The sequence below is a fragment of the Oncorhynchus mykiss genome, chromosome 22, assembly GCF_013265735.2.
Source record: "Oncorhynchus mykiss isolate Arlee chromosome 22, USDA_OmykA_1.1, whole genome shotgun sequence".
NCBI classification, from domain to species: Eukaryota; Metazoa; Chordata; class Actinopteri; order Salmoniformes; family Salmonidae; genus Oncorhynchus; species Oncorhynchus mykiss.
In genome coordinates this window covers 31,973,741-31,999,995 of record NC_048586.1, presented here as the reverse complement: position 1 = coordinate 31,999,995, position 26,255 = coordinate 31,973,741, and the positions used below count along the sequence as shown (strand labels likewise).

The following is a 26,255-nucleotide window of genomic DNA, read 5'->3' as shown; positions in this document are numbered from 1 at the left end:
CGTACAGTACAGTGCCATCTCAGAATATTAACTGAGCTACAGAGGACCATGATCTACTCCTAATGTAACCGTTTGTTCATTCTATTCTATGCTCTAGATTTCTCTCCTTACTGTACATCTGATTCATATCATGGGTAAGTTGAGCCTTGTATTTCACTTTTATGACATCAATAGGAAAGCAGGAATCCATGCAGCTCTGTTTCCCTTTTCTTTCCCTGTTGTCAGTGCGCTGTAACAGACGATAAGGCCCAGACGTCAGACACTTGCTCTCTCCTCTCCTCTCCTCTCTCAGGGGAGAGAGACATGGGGAGCGCTAGCCAGCTCTAGCCACACAGCCAAACCAAACAATCTTTCCATTCTCATTTCCCTTCCAGATTCTGAGAAGGAGCCATCAAAGATTCTGAGAAGGAGACATCAAAGCGTGTTGCAGCTGATACTGAAGCCTACACTGAGCAATTGTATCATTTTTGTCTACTATCTTGTAATTACAATGGCATGACATGTACTTAGCAAATCATTCACTGATAATGTGTTTTCCCCCTCTAGCAATCAACTATCTGTTTATCTGCCACGTGTCAAGAGTTGCAGCTCTTCCTCCTGTTTGCACATGCATCCTATGGGAGCTGCGGAAGTCGCAACATTTGCTGATTTCACCTCTCTTCCCTGTGAGTGAGTGGCTGACAACTGTACATTCCAACCTGCCATGACAGTGTATGACTTATTTCTGACTCCTGCGTTCTTCATGTTGACACCTGACACCCTGGAGCCCTGTTTTATTTGTTTAGTCTAACCAAGCTGTCATCATGGCATTCATTTGAATGTGTGTAGCGCAGAGAGGTATTCACAAATCAATTCCAATGTTTGAGGTTGTTGGCTATTCTTTCATGCTTCTGCCCTCAACCTTGACATAACTCAAACTACAACTGTGTGACCTGGCCTTGGAGACAGAGCCTGTTCAAGACCCAGCAACAGTTTACTATATCACACAGATAACCATAGGTGCTTCCTTTGCCTCTGAATGAATGGGTCAATGATAAAGTGCTGTAAACAGTCAATAGAACTGTACCTATAGTAGCCTATTCAAATGCAACTTCAAATAAAATCAGTTCTCCAATTATGATGAACATTTTAAATGAATTCTATGATGATACTATATTCTATGAATTATTAACATGGCATGTAAAATAGATGCATGTTCCATGATATAACACAATTACATTAGGTTTTTGGCCTATATATGTAATAAATTGACAAGTATTTGGCAACTTTCAATTTTTTCCAAAGATATACTATTACAGCCTTGTTTATTTACAATGTATCCCTTCTCCCGTTCCATGAATAGCTGCAGTCAAGGCAATAATCACAGCAAACTTTCACAAGGCAATTATTCAACTGTAGTAAATAATAACATACCAAGCATTGTTCCAACCTGTGTTATGTAATTCCCCTCTGCTGTTTGGAATCTCCAAAACAACAATAGTCCTACATGTGCTCCCTTACTCAAACGAATATCAGAAGACTGCAAGAAGTGACAGCCAGTTGATTTCGTGCCGTTTGCTCCATGACCATCATTTGGAAGCGAGAGTGAAAACGAACCCCTTGACTCAATGGACCCAAAGCAACGATTGACTCACTCGCTATCCAGCGCCACCTGGATTCCAAGCCAGTACTGCAGCATCTCCTTTCCTTCCGATTCTCCAATGTCCACAGCTTGGCCGGAGCTTGTCGTCTTCCCGGCTCCATTTCCACCGGATTTTTAACGCTCCTACCCGTCTCAGATCAAGACGAGACCACGCCAAAGGTAAAGAAGAAGCTCCAATGATCCGGGAGAGTCTAGGTTAGGCGGAGAAAGATCGTCCTTATTTGGTGTTTTCAGCGCTGTCGTGTTAGAGGGAGCTTGCTCGGAACTGACTTCATGCATCAGTTGGTACACCATGCTGATACTGGAGTGTCTCCTACCATAACAAACCTCTCCGTTCTACAAAGGATTCTAAGGTCGGATTCGAACCATTTATCGTTCCTTAGAATGCGTCAAATGACTTATAATCAATATGCTCATATTCGTCGGGTATATACGATTAATGTTCTCCTAAAGTGAGAGAAACATGCTGTGTTTTATTTAGCTCGCCTGCATGCCTTGCGAGCCCCCCTTACTGCAAATAGGTGCAATTATGTTTTCCCTGCAGCTCTTCATTCGCATTCTCCCAACCAATATTCGTGCGCTGGTGACTGTATGCTGTTTGAGTGTTCTGTGTTGTTTTCCCCTATTGCTTGGCTTTTGACAGATAAAGCCTTCGGGAATCTCACCACAAAACGAAGGTAGCCTAGTAACGTTAGTCAGTAGTCACAATGACTGAATCCGAGCCTGCTTTTATTAACGACAAGGCTACAAATGAGCTGCGATAATGTAGCCTAACAATATTTGCACTCGTGTTACGGTTCTGTGGGGGGGATTATTCAAAGCCAATTGGACCGAGCTAATGGAATGATTTGGTGCTCCTTATCTAACCATCTAGCTTGCTATAGGCGTGTGGTGTGACCATTATGGAAACATCGTGAACATCGTTTGTCCTTCAAAATGACAGGAATTTTAATTAAGTACTCTAATGGATTTTATTTATAAATAGTCTATAGCTATTGTTTATAAACAACTTTTGATGAATCGACGGTAATGTTCAACATCCAACCATGTAAGTCGACAGCAGGACACAGACTCTGAGAAATGAATACTAATGTAGGCTACGAACCAAAGACCAACCCACAAAAGGGGTCTACCAGTCCAGAGAATTATGTAAAGTTGAGGTATGATAACCTACCTGTCTGATGAGCAGCATCTCTCTCTCTGTATGTATGTATCCCATTGATAGATCCAGTTAAAAAGTGTCTATCTTTTCTTCTTTATGGGGGGAAATATATGTCCAGTGAAAGGCTATATGTCTATAGATGCTAGCCTATATTGCATTGATCAGTTTGATAACTTTTCTGTCTTTCGTTTTTAGGGGGAATCAAAATGTCCAGTGAAAGACAGGGGCGGTCAGATGACGAGAGTCCAAGCACCAGCAGTGGTAGTTCTGATGCGGACCAGAGAGACCCGGCGGTGCCGGAGCCGGAGGAGGCGGAGGAGAGAAAACAACAGCCCCCCACACCTCCTCAGCAACAGAAGAAACCCACCAAATTATCTAGCAAGACTACCGCCAAGTTGTCCACTAGTGCTAAAAGGTAATGTCTTCATTACATAATCACTGTATTCTTACAATCAGGGATACTGTAGTCTACAGGATCCTTCTGCTAAACTGAGTAGCCTAATGAATGATTTATGGTTCATTTATAATGCTTTAATCCTTTGAGACACAAAGGATAGATATTTATTTTTGAATGATTATTGTTCCTGTGCCAAATAAGATTGTTAAAAACTAAAGCCATGCAAGCACATTATCATAGTAATGCCTTTATTTGGTTAATTGGTCTATTGTCGCTGGATATGCATCGTTTGTCAAGTTAGGCTACAGGAGCAGAGCAGGACTTAATATTACTTGTTCACATCTAACTTAGCGTATCTGAGGATAAATTGTTTTGAGTTCACATACTTGTGATGGTTGAGTATTGTAAAATAGGTGTTTTCACGCTCACAGTTGATGTCTTTCCTGTGTTGCAACCTGTGTTTGTTTGGTTGTAGAAAACTGTTTCTAAGTTTGGGGAGAAAATGGTCAAAAATATTTTTAGGACAAATGTCCTATTCCTCTTATTAGGCCTATGCAACTATATTTAGTGTTGGTACGAGGAGAATGATCACTTTAACGTCCAACTAATACACATAAAGCAGTTGCATGCAATTTTATGTGAGCTTCAAAAAGAAACTGACTTGTCTACACGATAGTCTTAAAAAAATGAATCAAGTACTAACAGTAGATGAGAAAACAAATGTATTGAGTGGCAAGTATGTCAAAATCCTCCCCTTTTCTCCCTTACACACCGTTAATAAGGCTTTAGTAACAGCACTCTACTCAGCTCTCTGTTTAAAGGCCCTGTCAAATATACCCAAGGTCCTCCCCCCTCCCTCTCCCTCGCTACCTCATTTGCATATAAGCTTTAAAAGAAAATATTTTGTGCTAAAAGTGACTGGAATGGGTGGATGAGCGGCGGGATGGTAGGTGAGGGGGCTAGCTTTGTGCTGGGGGTGAGAGGGTTGTGTTGGGGTAAACGGACAGGGAGTAACGAAGGAGAGAAAGTTTTGCTGTTCTGGGCTTCGGGTTCTGCCTGGGAGAACAAAGAGGAAGCAGCCATGTTAGCTGTGCTGAGCGGAGAGAGAGAAAGGGGGGGGGGGGCGTGCAGTTAGAGCATCGCTGGTAGAGGGCAGTGTAAATCTCTAGTCTCGAGCTGTAAACTCTCTTCTCTTCTCACAGCTTCTCTTTTCCTCTCTCATTTCTCTCTCTCTCTCTGACAGCAAAGACCACGATAGAAACAAGTCTGTTGACTTCAAAGTGTTTTTAGTGTGTGTATTGTTCATCCCTCCAGTGTGGTGCTGTACATTCTCCTCTCACAGCCCTCTTCTCACAGCTTCAGCACATGTCTCATTTCTCTTCCACAGAATCCAGAAGGAGCTCGCTGAGATCACTCTAGATCCACCACCTAACTGCAGGTATGGCAAAGATTTCATATTCATTTATATTCTCAGTTTATGCTCTTTTTGTTGATAAGGCTTAAAGGTGTCAGCATGCTTCAGGTCGGCTGGTGCCTAGCCGAACTGTGCTAGTCGAACTGAAGGAGTGTGCTTGCATCCTCCCTTAAAAGACCTTCGCTTGAAAAACGATTCCTCTTCCTCAAAATAGTCATAATTAATCTAAGATAACACAAGAAAACTGTCATAAATGTTGCAGTTTTTGCCGAAGAGATCTTAGTCGTGCAATTTGACTAACTAAGATGTTTGGTGCAGTATTTTTCTATGAAAAAATGTGCATGAAAACAAGTCGTCCCCCTTTGAATGACAACAAAGACTTTATTGAAGAATTTCTACTGTTGACCAATCACCGAAGAAGGGGAGTGGACTTCGTCTCCGAACTTCGACTTGCCTTCAGAAAAAATGTTGTGTACCCGAACAGCCGTAAAAACCCTAGCCGAAGTCCAAAACGAACCAAAACGCCAAAAAATGTAGTCATAATATATGCACAAACTCTGCCGAACTGTTTCGGTTGGGAAGCATGCAGACGCATTAATTAAGGCTGCATCTTATGTGTTCCGCTGTCACACAAAACTGTTGCAGATATATTTGTATTAGTGTCGTAATAGGACATTTAAATTATTTCAATGCTAGGCTTCAATGCAGAGACAGAGAGGAAAGTCTGGTGTGGTGGTTTTCATGTGTTAAATCATTTATGTTTAGCTATGGTCTTTGCACTGTCATGTTTTTAATAATGCAACAGATGCTGCATTTACGCAGACTGTCTTATATTCCATCTTTTGTAACGGGGTTGACATAGATTTGTGTTTATAACAGAGTTGACATAGGTATGTGTTTATAACAGAGTTGACATAGATATGTGTTTATAACGGAGTTGACATAGATATGTGTTTATGTCGGAGTTGATATAGATATGTGTTTATAACGGAGTTGACATAGATATGTGTTTATATCGGAGTTGACATAGATATGTGTTTATAACGGAGTTGACATAGATATGTGTTTATATCGGAGTTGACATAGATATGTGTTTATATCGGAGTTGACATAGATATGTGTCTATATCGGAGTTGACATAGATATGTGTCTATATCGGAGTTGACATAGATATGTGTTTATATCGGAGTTGACATAGATATGTGTTTATATCCAGACTGTATCACAACCGGCTGTGATTGGGAGTCCCATAGGGTGGCGCACAATTGGCCCAGCGTCATCAGGGTTTGGCCGTTGTAGGCCGTCATTGTAAATAAGAATTTGTTCTCAACTGACTTGCCTAGTTAAATAAAGGTTACATTTTTTTTTAAATGACAGAGTTGACATAGGTATGTGTTTTATAAAACAGATGTGATGCTGCAGATTCAGTGTAATTCTGTTTAATTAGTGAATGTATGGTTTTATGTTTTTGATGAGGAATTTGGCTTTATATTATTTTTACTGTTTATTTAATGAAACATGTTTTTGGGAGGTAGTTTTTGTGGTCTGTTGGTAAAGATTCTTGAATGACATTTTGCCAGTCTTGAGTCTCCTGTAATTGAATAGCTGTCATGCAACCTGATAAACTTTACAATACTTTGCTTACTGGGGGGGGCAATCATTCTTTAATCAAACCAGTGTTGCACAGATACCGGCAGAGGGTATTTTCACTGTTTTTTTTATTGCATTTTAAATGTTTACAACCAAGGAGAAATTACACACAGTGACCAAATGATTTGGATTGCATTGAGTTTGAGTTATCCCTTCGAATATGTGTTTCATTCATGAAGTCGGTTAGCTCTAATGACTTTGACCCTGGCCCGGGATTTTCCTTCTAGGATTTATTCATGAAGCAGCACTATGACATATGGTCTTTGTTTTGTTCTCTAGACCCGGGGTTTAAAGGGGGGGTTTTGGCATTCTTTAGACTATCCCCTTCACCCCTCTATTGGGCTGCAAACATTAATTATTTCCTTGTTAAACAAACCTCACCGTGCCCAGTGACCCTTTGAAAGACCCTCTCTTAAGACGCCATGTGATATGATTCATGTTGCAACAATATCACACTAAGATTCGACATGAATTCCTTTGACTCCACATTTGTGGTTTTAAATTGGAAGCAGCTAGTGTGTGGTGTCATAGACGTTGATGTAGTTTCTGCTACCTTTAGTCAAGAGCCATTTATCAGAAACTACTTTGCACAAACATTCTGTTGTCTAAAAAGCTGATGTTGCATGTATGCATCGGTTAAGTTAACCTTCGCCATGCAATACTTCCTTGCTAAGATGCAGCTCAGGTCACTGTATCCCTGTGAGGACGTGGATCATGGACCACTGATCAGCAAGATGTGGCTTAATGTCTGTGGGTGAATGTGTGCTCCTCCTCCGCTTCCTGTTGTGGTAATGCGGTATTGGTGAGCTCCAGCCCACACCGTGTGTCTTCTGAATAGAAAATCGGGGGATCGATATCGTGCCGCGGCACGACTAGGGGATTCCTGAGACAATGTTGATAATGGTCATTGACAATGCAGGGATTTGATGGCCTTTCATGGTCTGATCCTCTGCTCTGCGCTGTGCACTCTCAGAGTAGAAGTGCTGATGTAGGATCAGTTTAGCCTTTCAGATCATTAGGGCTATCATAAAATGGACAGGGGGGCCCTGATCCTGTGCGTGTTCTCAGCAGAAGGAGATAATAACCCCACAATGCCTATATATCAGCTCCATCCCTGGCTCATGATTTCCCTTTCAATTAGTAGGACAGTCAGTCAGTCAGTCTGGTTGCATCCCAAATAGCAACCTATTCCTTATATAGTGCACTACATTTGAGGCTCTGGTCAAAAGTTGTTTACTGTATAGGGAATAGGGTGCCATTTGGGATACAAACTCGGTCTCCGCAGTGCGTTGTTTACCTGGAGGCTGCCTGGGATGTTACATTAATTTGATGATAATGCATCACATTTCAGCAGCACTGCCTGGCCTGGACATATCATGGAAAAGAAAAAAGGTACCTGGATCTGGTTTCAGTTGTTTGACCTAGCCTAGTTCACTGTTGTCAGTTCGGTTGCATTATCAACTATCAAGTAACACACATGCGCAGGTGCACACATACCCACACACACAAATCTGTCATTGTGCCCTTGAGCAAGGCACTTAACCCCAATCGCTCCATGCGCGCTGGACAATGGTGAACCTGGCCATGACCCCACTCCCAAGCAGGTGTCTCAGGGGGAGTTGGGATTTGCAATGAAACACATATCCATTACAGTACAAGTGTCCACCCACAAGTGTGTTACTGGACAAATATAAGCACCCCCCAAATTAAATGATTATAATGACTAATCTGAGTGAAAGCTCACCTGCAATTTGACACTAAGAAATACAGACTTAATGGACTGAATGCCATTCTTAAACAGATGAATTCAAACATTGTCTGTGTTCTGCTAGTCCACATTGGCCAGTGACTCATTCCCTCTAGGAAAAATAAACATTTTATATTATATTTTATTAATCATTAACCCAAATACTGGGTTAATAATCATTAACCCATTATACCTGATGGATGAGGGATATCCTGGTTTCTATGTCCCTGTTTATGCTGATAATATTGTATAGTAATGCAGACATACCGTATATTACCGTCCAATATCATCCAATATTTCCCCACTGAGAAACACTAATATTGCTTGTCAGACCACACATAAACATACATATTTATGATCAAAGGACATACAGTGAGCTCGAAAAGTATTGACAATTTATTACATTTTTGGGGCTCGGGACTCCAGCAAATGATACAATGACTATGGGATTGAAATGCAGACTGTTAGCTTTAATTTAAGGGTATTTTTATACATATCGAGTGAACTGTTTAGAAATTTCAGCACATTTTGTATATAGTCCCCCCATTTTAGGGGAACAAAAGTATTGGGACAAATTCACTTATATGTGTGTTAAAGTAGTAAAAATGTAAGTATTTGGTCCCATACCCATAGCATGCAATGACTACATCAAGCTTGTGACTCTACACATTTGTAGGATGTATTTGCTGTTTGTTTTGGTTGTGATCCAGATCATTTTGTGCCCAGTAGATATTAATGGTAAATCATCTATTGTGTCATTTTGGAGTTACTTTTATTGTAAATAAGAATATAATATGTTTCTACATTAATGTGGATGGCCGATTAATTAGGGCCGATTTCAAGTTTTCATAACAATTGGGAATCGGCATTTTTGGACGCCGATTATGGCCGATTACATTGCATTCCACGAGGAAACTGCACGGCAGGCTGACCACCTGTTACACCAGTGCAGCAAGGAGCCAAGGTAAGTTGCTAGCCTGCATTAAACTTATCTTATAAAAAACAATACAACTTCACATAATCACTAGTTAACTACACATGTAGCAGTAGCAGGCTCATAAGCATTCATTCAAAAAGCACTGCGTTTGCCAGCAGCTCTTCGCAATGCTTGAAGCACAGCGCTGTTTATGACTTCAAGCCTATCAACTCCCGAGATTAGGCTGTCAATGCTATAGTGCTTATAAGAACATCCAATAGTCAAAGGTATATGAAATACAAATGGTATAGAGAGAAATAGTCCTATAAATTCCTATAATAACTACAACCTAAAACTTCTTAACTGGGAATATTGAAGACTCAAAGGAACCACCAGCTTTCATATGTTCTCATGTTCTGAGCAAGGAACTTAAACGTTAGCTTTTTTACATGGCATATATTGCACTTTTACTTTCTTCTCCAACACTGTTTTGGCATTATTTAAACCAAATTGAACATGTTTCATTATTTATTTGAGACTAAATAGATTTTATTCATGTATAATATTAAGTTAAAATAAAAGTGTTATTTCAGTATTGTTGTAATGGTCATTATTACAAATATATATATACATGTATAAAAATCGTCCGATAAATCGGTATCAGCTTTTTTGGTCCTCCAATAATCGGTATCAGTATCGGAGCTGAAAAATCATAATCGGTTGACCTCTAGTCCACAATCAGCTCTTTTGGCGTACTGACGTTGAGGGAGAGGTTGTTGTCTTGGCACCACCCTGTAGGCTGTCTCATCGTCATCGTTGATCAGACCTGACATCGTCGTGTCGTTGGCAAACTTAATGATGGTGTTAGAACCATTTTATCTTTGGAGTGTTCTCCCTAGAACCCTCTGAACGGTTCCACCAGCCTTATTATCATTTTAAATGTAATTACATATAGCATAAGACCTTTCTTTGAGGGACAGGTTATACCCTAACACAGGGGTGTTAGAAATCTCCTGGTTTACAGGTCACACCAGGCCTGCAAGTCACATAATGGTGGCTTGCAAAGTGCTGTGTAATTCCTATTGGACTCCATCCAGTTACGATATCCAACAAATGGAATGTTTTAATCACCCGCAACCTGCATTCAGAAAGACTGCCATGGTAAGGAAGATTTGAATACTGAGACTACCGCAATCATCTAAACTGGAATAACCATCTCTTTAACGGTTGCAATAAATCCAATCATTAACAGTTGGATTAGTTTAGAAAACTGTATGTTATTTATCTTTGTGTAGCATAAAATGTATCATCCAGTCAATATACATACACAAATACAGATATTATAGTAAAACAAACAATAGAGAATGCTGGGAAATATGATATATGGTTCTATGTAGAAGGCTTCTTGTCTTCCAAAGAATCATCAAAGAACCCTTTCTTCCAAAAATGGTTCTTAGGATGTTAAAGGTTCTAGGTAGAATCCGTTGCCTTACAAAGAAGGGTTCTACATAGAACCCCAAATAGTTATATCTGGAGACAAAAAGGGTTCTACCAGGAACCAAAAAGGGTTATCCTATGGGGATAGCCGAATAACCCTTTGTTCTTAGAGTGTACTTCCTGTTTGAGTTTTTGCTTGTAAGCCGGAATCAGGAGGGTATAGTTATGGTCAGTTTTCCCAAATGGAGGGCGAGGGAGAGCTTTGTATGCATCTCTTTGTGTGGAGTAAAGGTCATCTAGAGTTTGTTTCCGTCAAGTTGCACAGGTGACATGCTGGTAGAAATTAGGTAAAACCGATTTCAATTTTCCCGCATTAAAATCACCGGCCACTAGGAGTGCTACCTCTGATGAGCATGTTCTAGTCGGTTTATGGCCCTATTTAGCTTGTTGAGTGCAGTCTTAGTGAAAGCATCGGTTTGTGGTGGTAAGTAGACAGCTACTAAAAATATAGATGTAAACTCTCTGGGTAAATAGTATGGTCTACAGTTTATCATGCAATATTCTAAGTTTGGCATTCAATACCTCGAGACTTCCTTATTATTAGAGATCGTGCACCAGCTGTTGTTAACAAAGATACATGCACCCCCGCCCTTGAGTTTACAAGACGCTGCCGCTCTGTCCTCGTTCAGCCACAACTCCGTGAAGCATAATCTCGAACTGCGCTCATCTAGTTTGTTCTCCAATGATTGCACATTCGCCAATAGAACAGAGGGTAGAGGAGGTTTATTTACTCGCCTCCGTAGTTTCATCAGGCTGCCCCCATGTCGGCCTCTATATCTCAGTTTTTTCCTCTTCCGCGTGTCGTGGATTAGGGGCTGGTCCCAGATGAGCAGTATGTCCTGCGCGGCCGAGTCCTTGAAGTAGAATTCTTCAACTAAATTGAGGTTAGTGATCGCTGTTCTGATGTCCAGAAGCTCTTTTCAGTCATAGGAAACAATGGCGGAAACATTATGTACAATAAAAGATCAGAAACACACACAAAAGCAGAATTGGTCAGTAGCCCTTAAATTGTCCGATTTACATGTCAGCGCCACACTACTAATCAATACATTTGCAGAGAAAGAGAGAGAGAGGTGTTAGAGGAAGCGAGCGAGAGACAGAGAGAGAGAAGGAGGGAGGGGGAAGGGGAGAGAGGGGTGGGGGGGCAGCATATTCAATCTCCTTTTTATGCATCGTTATCAGATTCCTCTTTATGAGGGAGGGAAGCTCAGAGTGTGAAAGTAGTGGTTTTGTGACTGTATTATGGTCGGTTGTTAACATTGCAATTTTGACTATAAAGATGTGTAGACAGGTAGGCCTAGATGGAGGTGAAATAGGTTACTACACTAGAGGGTTTATAATACAGTATTAAAGACACCTGACTTTAAAAAGCAACCACCAACAGCACTAGAAAATGGATTGAACCATCTATGTCTGCCCTGCATATCCAGCTCACTTGAAAAGAGGATGTCAATCTCAGTATGACTTCCCTGGTAAAATAAAGGATACACAGTAATTGAAATTATTTTGTTAAAGATACAATTGTGTGGTTCAAATTCCCAACTTTAGGTCCATGTATACGTTGGAGCTGTTCTTGTTGTTTGCTTGTCTTGTGTATTGATTGTTAATTCTGCATGGCGGGGTAGATTTCACCATCTGTCCATCCCTAGCTCTCTTCTTATTAGGAAACAGCAGGTGGAAAACATCAATCCTTTTCATCATCTGGTTTCCAGAGGGATACTGTTGAAGAATAATTTAGGGATATTATCAAAATTATGAAAAAGCCTACTCTTATTTATCCATGTTCCATTTATTTATTCATACAATCTAGTTTGTATGTAATTGGTAAATGAGTTATGTGATTGGTGATCTGCTTTGCATTTAGCCTACTGTAGTTCAGAAAGAGATCAGGGGAAGAAGCATTGTTAGTGTGTATGCTACGAGCTTAAAGAAAAAAAGGTTTCCAATGGGTTTCGCCATAGGACAGCCATTTTTGGTTCCAGGTAGAGCCTTTTTTCATTCCAGGTAGAACTATTTTAGGTTCCATGCACCTGGAACTGAAAGGGTTCCACCTGGAACCAAAAACTGTTCTTCAAAGGGTTCTCTCCTATGGGGACAACCAAAGAACCCTTTTAGATTCTAGATAGCAACTTTTTTTCAAAGTATATAGACCATAGTCAACCAGAGAAACTCATACCCCTCAACATAGACAAGTATTCTATTTCTCTTGTCATTATTACACCTAGATGAAGCAGTGCATTTAGAGTGGACTATGAAGAAATATGATGCTGCTACCATTGTCCTGTTCATCCAAGATGATCCACCTCCAAGAAATGTTTAAAGAAAGCTCTAGGCTGGAACTTGTCATTAAGGTTTGATGCCCATGTCTGATATGAATAAGAATTAGTTGATAGTCATGCTGCTGGCAGTTATCTGCCCTGTTACTTTCTCAGCTGTAGTGAGCGCCTTGGACATTCTACCCTGCATTACTGACGGGTCAGCCAGTGAAACATTGTTTCCATGTACATGTAAGCCACAGTACATGTAGGCCCCCTCCTCACTCCTTCACTCCACTCTACCCCCTTTCACTCCCCCCTTCACTCTCCTCCCTCCCCCCTTCACTCCTACGACTGCTAGAAGGTTATTCTGTCCTGTCATAACACTATACCTGTGATCTTGTGTGGTGTCGTGGGTTAAATTCCCGTTGGGATCGTACACACATGCTAAAAATCGCATGCACTCGCCGTACTGTAAGTGGCTTTGAATAGAAACTAAGTGCCATGCGTTATTTAAGTTATAATGCCCGAGACGATGTTGAAGGCCGGCAGACCGTGCCAATATATCCTCCAAACACCGGCTTCGAGGGCATTATCACTTTTATACAACAGGTTACCAACATATTCAAATAAAAATACATTTACAGAAGTATTCAGACCCTTTACTCAGTACTATGTTGAAGCACCTTTGGCAGCTATTACAGCCTTGAGCTTTCTTGTTTATGAAGTTTTCTTGGGTATGACACTACAAGCTCACACCTGTATTTGGGGAGTTTCTCCTGTTCTTCTCTGCAGATCCTCTGAAGCTCTGTCAGCACAGCTATTTTCATGTCTCTCCAGAGATGATCTGGCTGGGCCACTTAAGGACACTCAGAGACTTGTCCTTAAGCCACTCCTGTGTCGTCTTTGCTGTGCGCTTAGGGTCGTTGTCCTGTTGGAAGGGGAACCTTTGCCCCAGTCTGAGGTTCTGAGCGCTCTGGAACAGGTTTTCATCAAGGATCTTTCTGTACTTTGCTCTGTTCATCTTTCCCTCTACCCTGACTAGTCTCCCAGTCCCTGCTGCTGAAAAACATTGCCACATCATAATGCTGCCACCACCACGCTTCACCGTTGGGATGTTGCCAGGTTTCCTCCAGACGTGTCACTTGGCATTCAGGCCAAAGAGTTCAATCTTGGTTTCATCAGACCAGAGAATCTTGTTCCTCATGGTCTGAGAGTCGTTTGGTGCCTTTTGGCAAACTCTAAGCTCCCGAGTGGCGCAGCGTTCTTAGGCACTGCATCTCAGTGCAAGAGGCGTCACTACAGTCCCTGGATCAAATCCAGGCTGTATCAAATCAAGCACAGTTGGCCCAGCGTCATCTGGGGTAGGCCATCATTGTAAATAAGAATGTGTTCTTTAAACTGACTTGCGTATTTAAATATAGGTTAAAAAAAAAAAATATTCAAAGCGGGCTGTTATGTTCCTTATACTGACGAGTGGCTTCCGTCTGGCCACTCTACCATAAAAGCCTGGTTGGTGGAGTGCTGCAGAGATGGTTATTCTTCTAGAAGGTTCTCCCATCTCCACAGAGGAACTCTGGAGCTCTGTCAAGAGTGACCATCGGGTTCTTAGTCACCTCCCTGACCAAATCAAATCAAATGCATTTATTTATATAGCCCTTCTTTTATCAGCTGATATTTCAAAGTGCTGTACAGAAACCCAGCCTAAAACCCCAAAAAGCAAGCAATGCAGGTGTAGAAGCACCAAGGCTCTTCCACCAAGATGTATCAGTTTGACCGTGCGGCCAGCTCTAGGAAGAGTCTTGGTGGTTCCAAACTTCTTCCATTTAAGAATGATGGAGGCCACAGTGTTCTTGGGGACCTTCAATGCTGCAGAGATTTTTTGGTACCATTCCTCAGATCTGTGCCTCAACACAATCCTGTTTCAGAGCTCTACTTACAATTCCTTCGACCTCATGGCTTGGTTTCATGCACTGTCAACTTTGGGAACTTATACAGGTGTGTGCCTTCCCAAATTATGTCCAATCAATTGATCTTACCTATCAAGTTGTAGAAACATCTAAAGGATGATCAATGGAAACAGGATGCACCTGAGCTCAATGTCGAGTCTCATAGAAAAGGGTGTGAATAGTTATGTAAATAAGGTATTTCTGTTTTGCAAAAAAAAATAAAATCTGTTCTCGCTTTGTCATTATGGGGTATTTTGTGTAGATTGATGAGGAAAATTGTTTATTTAATCCTTTTTGGAAAAGGCTGTAACATAACAAAATGTGGAAAAAGTCTAGGGGTCTGAATACTTTCTGAATGCACTGTATTTTAATTAAAATGTTATTGAGATGAATTTATTCATACTATTTCATCCTTCCACAAGATATAGTCCAGACAGAAATCTAGGGTTGCTACCCAAGCTGGCTGGTCGTTCATTCTATCGGTTCGTTTGCCAGAGACGCGACCCAGTCATTCAGTCTTTTTGTTCTGTATCTATAGACGAGACCCAGTTGTTTGTTGTAAATGTTTCATTGCCATACTGGCTTGTAACGTTTTTATCTCTTGCTTGCTAGTTTGCCAACTACGGCTAACTTAGTCATGTCAAACAGCGCATTTGCATTGCGCATTTGCGTTTCTTTAAGCTGTTTTCTAGTGACATTCATTTGGACACAGCTAACACAATCACTTCAAACTGAAGCTGGAAAGATTGCAAACTAGCTGCATTTTGTTTTTGTTTTGCCTGTTTTCTATTGATAGTTCTTTGTTTTAATCCCAACTCCCGACACATGCATTACTATGGGACAGCTGGAGATCGAATTTGAATATTGAAACAATGTTGAAAATGTCGGAGAGACAGACAGCAAGTTAATACAAATCTCCGTTGTTGAAAACTAAATGTTAGTCTAAAAGAAATGTGAGATAATGTCTAGATGCTTTTTATAGTGGAGATCAAGTTTATAAATTGCCTGGCTGGGTTGATGAGACAGTGGATTGCGCAGTCAGATGGAACAGAGTAAATAGGCATTTTATCGTCATAGATTTAGCCCGTGGTAACTTGTGGAATAGACACCGGCTGGAATGTGGATTTAACTAATCAGCATTCAGGATTAGATCCACCCGTTGTATAAAAGTGTATTATTATCTGACAGTACCTGCAGTCTTTTCCGAAGGTAAAACTGCTGTCCACTCCAGTCCTGGCTCTTCCTCTCTGTAGTCTTTCTAACTTCCTTCTGTGCTGGCTGCCTTTCAAACACACATTTACTCCTGAGATGACATACAAGTATTTATCTGGCTGAGCCTACCCTGTCAGAGTCCCACTGGGGTTTGTTTTGGCAGAAAATGACCCAACAGACACCACCCTACACGCACATACAGTTCACACACACTCCCTGTCCCCTGTGCCCCATCAGTCTGCCCCTTCCCACACCTCTATATAGGAAACAACAGGCGCCAAACCGCTATTGATCTGTTATCAGTCGGAGATGCATGAACAGTTTCCCAGTTTCCCCACCTCCCTCGTCCATTCTCACACACTTGATGTGTTATTGAAATGTGCTGTGTTGTGTTTGTTGCCTATGTTCTGAGTGATTCATTCAGTGTATTAAGATCACCTGTGTGGAGCCTTGCCATGCTTCTGATTAATGCATTCGGTCATTTGTGAATTAATTACACTTAGCTTGTCTCAGAGGGGGACGAGGGTGTTTTAGATTACAGTCTGACCTTCTGGTCCTAGTCTTTCAAAAGTGGTCTATTTATCCAGATTTCGGCTATCGGATAAGATTAAATGCATAGAAATAGAATGAATTGAATGGGAGTCCCTATTCAAGTCAATGATTCGTCCATTCTATTAATTCTATTTATATGCATTTAATCCTATTCAAAAGACAATGTCTGAATAACTTTTGAAAAACTGAGCCCCGGAGAATGTCCTGTAATCTGTGCCTGACTAAAAGCTGCATCCTGCGGATCCACTTGCACACTCCCTCTCATGGATTTATCAACAGTGGAAACCCATTATAATTAAGTCATTTAGCAGATGCTCTTATCCAGAGAAACTAGGACTAAGTGCCTTGGTCAAGGGCACATCAGCAGCTTTTTCAACTTGTCAGCTCAGGGATTCAAACCAGCAAACTTTCAGTTACTGGCCCAATGCTCTTAACCGCTAGGCTACACCAATCCACATTATTTAGCTCACCACTTAGCAACCTTGCAGCAACCTCTCCTCTCTTGTTAATGTTACTGCATTACAACAACTTGTTTTATAGGCTTACAAAAAGACTAGAGTGTCTAACCTGTGAATAATATGAAAGAATGATTCCTGATTGCTGTTTGGGGAATGGAATATGAAAGCCTGGGATTTTATAAAAGGCAGCCAAGAGAGATTCTAACTACTTAGAGAGGGTTCTCTGTCTTGGATGTTATGTGAAGCCAGTCCTGCTTCAATTCCTCCAGATATGGTAAATGTAGATAATGATTTTTTATCTCTGTGTCATGCTTGTCCTCCCCCGCCCTTAAATCCGGTTTCCACTAGATTCCACAGCCACAAAGTCAAAATTGGCTAAATCGTAAATCAGAAATTAGCTTTTTGGTTTTAATTTAAGGTTTATGGTGGGCATAGGGTTAGCAGTGTTGTTAAGGTTAGAGTTAAGGTTAGGGTTAGATTTATTGTAGAAATAAAAGGGGTTTAGACATCATTTTGACTTTGTGTCCTCTTTACACTACACTACAAACTAGGTCCAGGAGAGATACGTGTGTAATGTAAAGGCTGCATTCTTCGGTTTGGCTGGCTAGGTGAACCCACTGAGTGTGCTCGCATACTCCCTTAAAAGACCTTCGCTTGAAAAACAAGAAAAGGTGCCAATAGTGTGTCCGTTTTGAGACACCGTAGCCAGTATACACTTCCTCAAAGTAGTCAGAATAAATCTAAGATAACTCAAGAAATGTGTCATTCATTTTGACGGTTTTGCTGGGGAGATCTTAGTCACACAATTTTACATCTAAGTTTGGTGTAATATTTCTCAAGTAAAACAATGTGCATGAAAACGAGCCGTCTCTTGTTGAATGACAACAAACACTTCAAGAATCCCTACTGTTGACCAATGACTGTTATTTGTGTGCGCGAACCGATGAAAAATAGTTGCCTAAAACGAAAAAGAAAATCTCTAATTGTTGTCATAATATATGCACGAAGCATGCGGCCATCTTAAAGAGACAGATCTAGATTTAAATCTAGATTTAAGAGATATCTCCCCGCCTAACTCCGGAGGTAGTGTAGGAGACAACACATACCCCCCTCTGAGTGGTATAATGTAAAGACAATGGCTCTCCCACACCACATGTCCCTGCAAGAATGACCTTAATTAACTTAACTTAATACCAGTAATTTGCCAAATTTAAAATGAAAGGCTTTAAAAATATATCAACAAATTTCTTTGTCCCATAGTTTTCTAAAATCAAGTAACATTTTATTGGTCACATACACATATTTAACAGATATTATTACGGGTGTAGCGAAATGCTTGTGTTCCTAGCTCCAAAAGTCCAGTAGTGTCAAAAAATGATTCAAAACAATACACACAAATCTAAAAGTAAAATAATGGAATTCAGAAATATATAAATATTAGATTGAGTGGTGTCTGAGTGGCATTGACTAAAATACAGTAGAATAGAATACAGTATATACAAATGAGATGAGTAAAGCAGTATGTAAACATTATTAAAGTGACTATTGTTCCATTATTAAAGTGGCCAGTGATTCGAAGTCTATGTATATGGGGCAGCAGCCTCTTAAGGTGCAGGGTTGCGTAACCGGGTGGAAGCCGGCTAGTGATCTTCTCAGTCTAGCGACTCCTTGTGGCAAGCCGGGCGCCTGCAAGCTGACGGTGGTCGGCAGCTGAACGGTGTTTCCATTGGTAAGGCTGGCTTCCGGGTTAAGCGAGCAGTGTGTCAAGAAGCAGTGCGGGGTTGTGTTTCAGAGTACTCATAGCTCTCGACTTTCCTGAGTCTGTAGGGGAGTTGCAGCGATGGAACAAGACTACCAATTGGATATCATAAAATTGGAGAGAAAAAGGTTTAAAAGTTAAACAAACAAAAAAATTAATAAGATAAGAAGCTCCTGTATAGCAGGAATTGCTATCTTATTTTGTTTTTCTATATACAGTGCATTGCGAAAGTATTCGGCCCCCTTGAACTTTGCGACCTTTTGCCACATTTCAGGCTTCAAACATAAAGATATAAAACTGTATTTTTTTGTGAAGAATCAACAACAAGTGGGACACAATCATGAAGTGGAACGACATTTATTGGATATTTCAAACTTTTTTAACAAATCAAAAACTGAAAAATTGGGCGTGCAAAATTATTCAGCCCCCTTAAGTTAATACTTTGTAGCGCCACCTTTTGCTGCGATTACAGCTGTAAGTCGCTTGGGGTATGTCTCTATCAGTTTTGCACATCGAGAGACTGACATTTTTTCCCATTCCTCCTTGCAAAACAGCTCGAGCTCAGTGAGGTTGGATGGAGAGCATTTGTGAACTGCAGTTTTCAGTTCTTTCCACAGAATCTCGATTGGATTCAGGTCTGGACTTTGACTTGGCCATTCTAACACCTGGATATGTTTATTTTTGAACCATTCCATTGTAGATTTTGCTTTATGTTTTGGATCATTGTCTTGTTGGAAGACAAATCTCCGTCTCAGTCTCAGGTCTTTTGCAGACTCCACCAGGTTTTCTTCCAGAATGGTCCTGTATTTGGCTCCATCCATCTTCCCATCAATTTTAACCATCTTCCCTGTCCCTGCTGAAGAAAAGCAGGCCCAAACCATGATGCTGCCACCACCATGTTTGACAGTGGGGATGGTGTGTTCAGTGTGATGAGCTGTGTTGCTTTTACGCCAAACATAACGTTTTGCATTGTTGCCAAAAAGTTCAATTTTGGTTTCATCTGACCAGAGCACCTTCTTCCACATGTTTGGTGTGTCTCCCAGGTGGCTTGTGGCAAACTTTAAACAACACTTTTTATGGATATCTTTAAGAAATGGCTTTCTTCTTGCCACTCTTCCATAAAGGCCAGATTTGTGCAATATACGACTGATTGTTGTCCTATGGACAGAGTCTCCCACCTCAGCTGTAGATCTCTGCAGTTCATAAAGAGTGATCATGGGCCTCTTGGCTGCATCTCTGATCAGTCTTCTCCTTGTATGAGCTGAAAGTTTAGAGGGACGGCCAGGTCTTGGTAGATTTGCAGTGGTCTGATACTCCTTCCATTTCAATATTATCGCTTGCACAGTGCTCCTTGGGATGTTTAAAGCTTGGGAAATATTTTTGTATCCAAATCCGTCTTTAAACTTCTTCACAACAGTATCTCGGACCTGCCTGGTGTGTTCCTTGTTCTTCATGATGCTCTCTGCGCTTTTAACGGACCTCTGAGACTATCACAGTGCAGGTGCATTTATACGGAGACTTGATTGTTTTATATCTTTATGTTTGAAGCCTGAAATGTGGCAAAAGGTCGCAAAGTTCAAGGGGGCCGAATACTTTCGCAATGCACTGTACTATGGTATTTACGGTATTCCAATAGCTGCACTCAAACATGAAGCAGGAATGTGGCTTTAGCTACACCATATCCAAGCCTAGTGTAAATAGAAAGTTGCAAATCTGATTTTGAAGAGATAGATCTCACTACATATATTTTACTAATGTAAATCCAACTTTAAATCCCAGGTATGTCGTAATAATGTAATGTGCTAGGCTGCTGGCTCCTTGCTCTGTCTAAATCCAATGTCTCAGGAGTGGGCTCTGGGCTGGCTGTTCCTCACCCTTCCCCCTCTACAGTGTCTCCTGAGTGGGCTGGCTGTCCCAGTATGATCCCCTCCCCCTTCTATGCTCAGAGCCCATCACTCAGGCCTGATAACACAGAGAACAGAAACCTTTTCATGCCACGGCCGTTTGGCCTAGACCTCAGATAACACACACACAAACAAACGAATGCACACATGTAGCATGAGATAACAATATGTAGCCTGAGATAACAACATGTAGCATGAGATAACAATATGTAGCATGAGATAACAATATGTAGCATGAGATAACAATATGTAGCATGAGATAACAATATGTAGCATGAGATAACATGTAGCATGAGATAACATGTAGCATGAGATACAGTACCCCCTCATGTCACAATGCTACTAGGTGAGGGATCGGAAGAATAAAGGTCTCATTTCTTTGTGATCGCTGTTATTTTTTCCCGCCTCCAGCTATTTGTGGCTTTGTGTCTTTTTCATTCAAGGACAAGCCAGGATTCTTGTCCAGCAAGATATTGTTTTCCTTTTGCAATCGCTCTCCTCCTTCTCTGCTGATTTCATGGAGACCTAACCTTGTTAGTCTATTCGTTTTGGGTTAAAGGCCAGGCCTCTCAGCATACAACTGTTCTGTTGCTGAGTTGTGGGTGGTTCACTTTTCCACTTTTGAGTGTTTTTCCTTTGCAATCATGGTCCGTATTCACACAGAGTGCTAGCTAGGAATGCTGATCCAGGATACAGTTTTTCATTTTAGATCATAATGAATAAGATTATATAGACGGGTAGAACCTGATCCCAGATCAGCATTCCTACTCTGAGACGCTTTATAGGGAAGAAGGTGATATTTAGAAGGCAGATCTAGCTCCTCACTGTAACACTGAGAGCACAAGGCCACACCACTCAGTTTCACACCAGCCGCGGCCCGGGTAGTGGTGACAATAGAAAGCCAAGGGTCCCAGAGAGGGAGTCTCATCTCATTACATCTCCGGGACAAAAGAGACCAGACCCTACAGACCCATAGGCCAGCTGCCCTTCTCCTCAACACACACACATACACACACACAAAGGGAAGACCAGCTACACAACACGCTAGTCCAATTGGGCTAACCGTTTTTTTTTACTGCCTGGCTCCCTTTGAATCAGACAAAAGAGCTCATCCTGTTTTCAAAGTGGCCTATCAACGAGCCGCTCTCCACATCAGGCACTTGTTGTTGTCAGTGAAGCCTGCCCGTTTCCTACATTAGCATTTCTCTTTTCCTCCTCCAAGCCTCCATGGCTGAGTCCCAAATAGCACCCTATTGCCTATGTAGTGCACTACTTTGGACCAGGACCCATAGGTTGTGTGATGATTCACTATATAGGGACTAGGGTGCCATTTGGAACGTAGTCTCCTCTCTGCCCCTGGCCCGGCTGATGCTGAGCTAGCTGAATCTAATCACGGAGCCCCAGTAGGGAAGCCGGCCTGTGGGCCGCGTCTGTCTCATCACTGTGTACCTGTCAATAGACCTGGGATGTGGTGGTGTTGTTGTGCATCATCACCGGTAGTTTGTCTTGTATGACATGCTCACTGTGCACTTTGCTCATCCAACCTAGATACATTCTGTTTATCTGTAATTCCTATTGTTTGACAACGCTGGTTTGGATACTCGCTCCCTCTCCTTGTTTTCATGATGTGTATTTTCTGTGTGCTGTTTCCCTGTGAAGAATTCATGGCACATGATTGTACCAATATCTTATGAGTCAGAAGACTGTCTCACAGAACAGCATCACAGGGACACGACAGATACAGTACCTTGTCCAGACTATTCCGTTTATGTTTTTGTGTCTATTTTCTATGAAGAATATAGCCAGGTTTGAATCATGTTGAAAATTACTTAGAAACAGCAATGTTATGGCATGTTTACTGATTAAAAACGTGTTCATGGAGGTGTAACAAGTTCAAATGAATAGGTATCTTCTTAGATGTTCATGAACTTGATGAGGTCTAGAGGAGAGCAGAGCTGTTCATTGTTGAATGTGGATTTGAATTACGACTTTATAAACACAACTCCACAAGAAACATTTCATTCGTGTCAACATCCGTGTCAGGCCTCAAACAGAACACTGTTTTGAAGTGCCCCTCTCTCGCTCTCTCTCTCTCTCTCTTTCTCTCTCTTTTTGTATCATAGCAGGATGAAGTGAATAGGGCTGCTCTCTTTCATGGCTGTCTGCCTTGTCATAATCCACAATTAAAAGTCTTGGCAGATCTCTTAGCAACAAGTCTTAGCAGAGATAGTTCTTAGACGCACACAAACACACACACACAAGCACGCGCGAGTGCATACACACACACACTTGGGAAAACACAGTCAGGCACACAGGCACACACACACACACACACACACACACACACACACCCACACACACACACACACACACACACACACACACACACAAAGGCAATAACTCATCAGTAGTGATTCATCTCTCAGTCAGTCTCTGCTCCTCCTCAGATCCCACCTCCTCAGTTCTCTCTTGGGACATACATTATAGAAGGGTTTCCTCCCACTCTGCCCAGAGTGGGTGAAAACACACTTTGGCGATGAAAATTCACTTCCTTATGTTATAAAATACATTTCACCAAGACAAATATGATCCTTCATGTTCTGAATCATTCAGAGGGGTCTTTCTCAAACATACCATTGACATTATATCCAAAAAGACAGATTTGTATTTGTAGGATTTGTAGCCTAATACATCCTATAATAAGCACTGAGCTCTGTTGACAGAGTGGTGCCGCTTCTCGCAGCGAGTTTTGTGGATTTGACTTGTTGTGGTGGTCTCCTCCAAAGTTGTTTCCGCAGGATCGCAAAAAGGTCAATTAAATGACGAGTTCAGCTCAGGGCTCCTTTGACATTTCACAGAGGTACGCTTGTTTTTCGGATACATTTGAGAAAAATATCAGGAATTTCGCGTTAATATGGAAAGCGTATGCTAAACTATGAAAATACATGTCATGTCTCAAAATCGATATCCATCCTACCTCTTTATTGCCAAGACAATGCAGGAGTGGCTTCGGGACAAGTCTCGGATTCGAGAAGAAAGATGACAAGTTCAACGGGAAGCCTGTCAGGTGACCTTAATTATCACACAGCATCCAACCTAGATGACGCAATGCTATTTTCCTTGACCACTTTTTTTCTCTGGCCTCCATTGATTTAGTAACCCTAATCTTGGCCATCCTACAAGGGTAAATAGTCCATTTTGAACAGATTGTTATTTTACTGCTGCTCTTTAATTATTTGTTACTTTTATTTCTTATTTTTATTTACGTATTTTTCTTAATTAAAACTGCATTGTTGGTTAAGGGGTTGTAAGTAAGCATCTACACCAGAAAAAAAAACATGTGACAAATAACATTTAATATGATTTGATTTGATCGAGACATGATGTTTGGACCATTGTTTTTCTTAGAGGAGTGTCTCCACAAATTGGTCAAAATATGCATTTTTGATTGGACACCCTAATTATAGAGGCACTGCTTTTCTACTATTGGTCGACCTGGTTGTTATGGATTGTATTGTAGTGGTCTGATTTGATTGTGTGTTGCTTGGTTGGTCTATCTATTGTAGTAGCGGTGGTATGACAAATCTGAAATTGTGAATGGATTACTACCTCAGGGCTTTTCAAAAGGGGGATTCATGCTTGCTAAAAAGTATATATACTGTATACAGTGCATTCAGAAAGTATTCAGACCCCTTCCCTTTTTCCACATTTTGTTACGCTATAGCCTTATTCTAAAATGGATTAAATAAATAAATAAAAATGCTCATCAATCTACACACAATACCCCATAATGACAAAGTGAAAATAGGTTTTTAGAAATATTAGCAAATGTATAAAACTCTTATTTAAATAAATATCTTATTCACATAAATATTCAGACCCTTTGATATGAGACTCAAAATTTATGGTAGCGTGGCCAGACGGTAGCCAATCCTCAGTAAAAGGCACAGCCCGCTTGGAGTTTGCCAAAAGGCACCTACAGGTCTCTCAGACTTTGAGAAACAAGATTATCTGGTCTGATGAAAACAAGATTAAACTATTTGGCCTGAATGCCAAGTGTCACATCTGGAGGAAACCTGGCACCATCCCTATAGTGAAGCTTGAGGGTGGCAGCATCATGCTGTGGGGATGTTTTTCAGCGGCAGGGACTGGGAGACTAGTCAGGATCTAAGGAAAAATGAACGGAGCAATGTACAGCGACATCCTCAGACTGGGGCGAAGGTTCACCTTCCAAAAGGACAACGACCCTAAGAACACAGCCAAGACAATGCAGGAGTGGCTTCGGGACAAGTTTCTGAATGTCCTTGAGTGGCCCAGCCAGAGCCCAGAAAATATCTGTGCTGCGACGCTTCCCATCCAACCTGACAGAGCTTGAGAGGATCTGCAGAGAAGAATGGGAGCAACTCCCCAAATACAGGTGTGCCAAGCTTGTAGCGTCATACCCAAGAAGAATCGAGGCTGTAATCACTGCCAAAGGTGCATCAACAAAGTACTGAGTAAAGGGTCTGACTACTTATGTAAATGTGATATAAAAAAAATAAATGTAAACACTTTTTGCGTTGACATTATGGGGTATTGTGTGTAGATTGATGAGGGGGAAAAAACAATTGAATCCATTGTAGAATACGGCTGTAACGTAACAAAATGTGTAAAAAGTCAAGGGGTCTGAATACTATCCGAATGCACCGTAAATGAAACCATGTTGTGCTTGTTGACCAGTGAGTGTATCTTTGTTTTTCTGGGCTGGCATGATGTTCTCAGCATAACTAGAAAAGGACTAGAAGAGAATCTCTACTGTCATACATCACATGCATTGCTGTTCTCTTTATGCACTCAATACTCTCTGCCATTGCAGAGACCACATCCTGTTTGTGTTTCGGAATAGCACCAGACAGTGTTGCTCGTTCACCATCTTTGAAGCTGGAAAGATCTGGGTTGTAGAGCACCTTCTGCTCTCACTGTAAGGTATTAGTGGTAATAGCAGAGACATATATTACACTCTTGTTTTGCAAGAATGACTATGCTTGAGGAATTCCAGGGCAAGGTTCCCCAAATGATGGCCCGCGGGTGATTTTATTTGTCCCCCCAAGTTTTCTGATCTGTTTGGGCTTCTTGCGAAATGATTTGTAATTATGTTCCGGCCCGCCGACCATTCCAAGGGCATATGGAATCCCCACTTTAGACAGCTGGGTAAGAGGTGGGTAATTGAATAAACTACGGGCCCCGGTCAAAAGTAGTGCATGATGTAGGGAATAGAGTGCCATTTGGGACGCAGGCCTAGTCTTTCAGACCAGAAGCTTTGCTATATATCTGGATTTCTGCCCAACTGGCTGCTTTTTAAAAGCACTATCATGCAAATCTAAACAGTTGCAGATCCTGTCACACTGAACCACTGAACACATTTAATTCAAAGGCTTTAAGATTGATGAAAGTTGATGGATTTAAAATCAATAATTAATTAGAAAAGTGCCAGAAGTGAAAGTGTCCCAGTTTGATCCCGTAAATACGCACATGTAGCTGCAGAGCAGTTGAGTTCACTTCAGCAATCAGGACTAGTAGTTTATCAAATCAAATCAAGCTTTATTTATACAGCACATTTCAGACATGGAATAAATAAATAAAAATAAAAATAATAAAAAACAATGGAAATAAAAGCTTAAATTAAAAAGCTGAAAAGTTTAGTTTTAGTTTATGAGGATGCCCTTTAGCTACTTCACATGCAGCAGCTACTCTTCCTGGGG

At 41.2% G+C, this 26,255-nt stretch overlaps 1 protein-coding gene across 3 annotated transcripts in view; it reads left to right on the top strand.

Moving 5' to 3' along the window:
* The first annotated feature begins 1,644 nt into the window (after positions 1–1,644).
* ube2e3 (ubiquitin-conjugating enzyme E2E 3 (UBC4/5 homolog, yeast)) overlaps positions 1,645–26,255 on the top strand; it is a 53,778-nt gene continuing 29,167 nt past the window's right edge. The window contains exons 1-3 of one of the 3 annotated variants that reach the window (XM_021579537.2): positions 1,645–1,801; positions 3,000–3,219; positions 4,589–4,639. In XM_021579537.2, coding sequence (XP_021435212.1) covers positions 3,011–3,219; positions 4,589–4,639 — 260 coding nt within the window. In that variant the 5' untranslated portion in view covers positions 1,645–1,801; positions 3,000–3,010. The other 2 variants (XM_036959126.1, XM_021579538.2) reach the window with 2 other exon arrangements.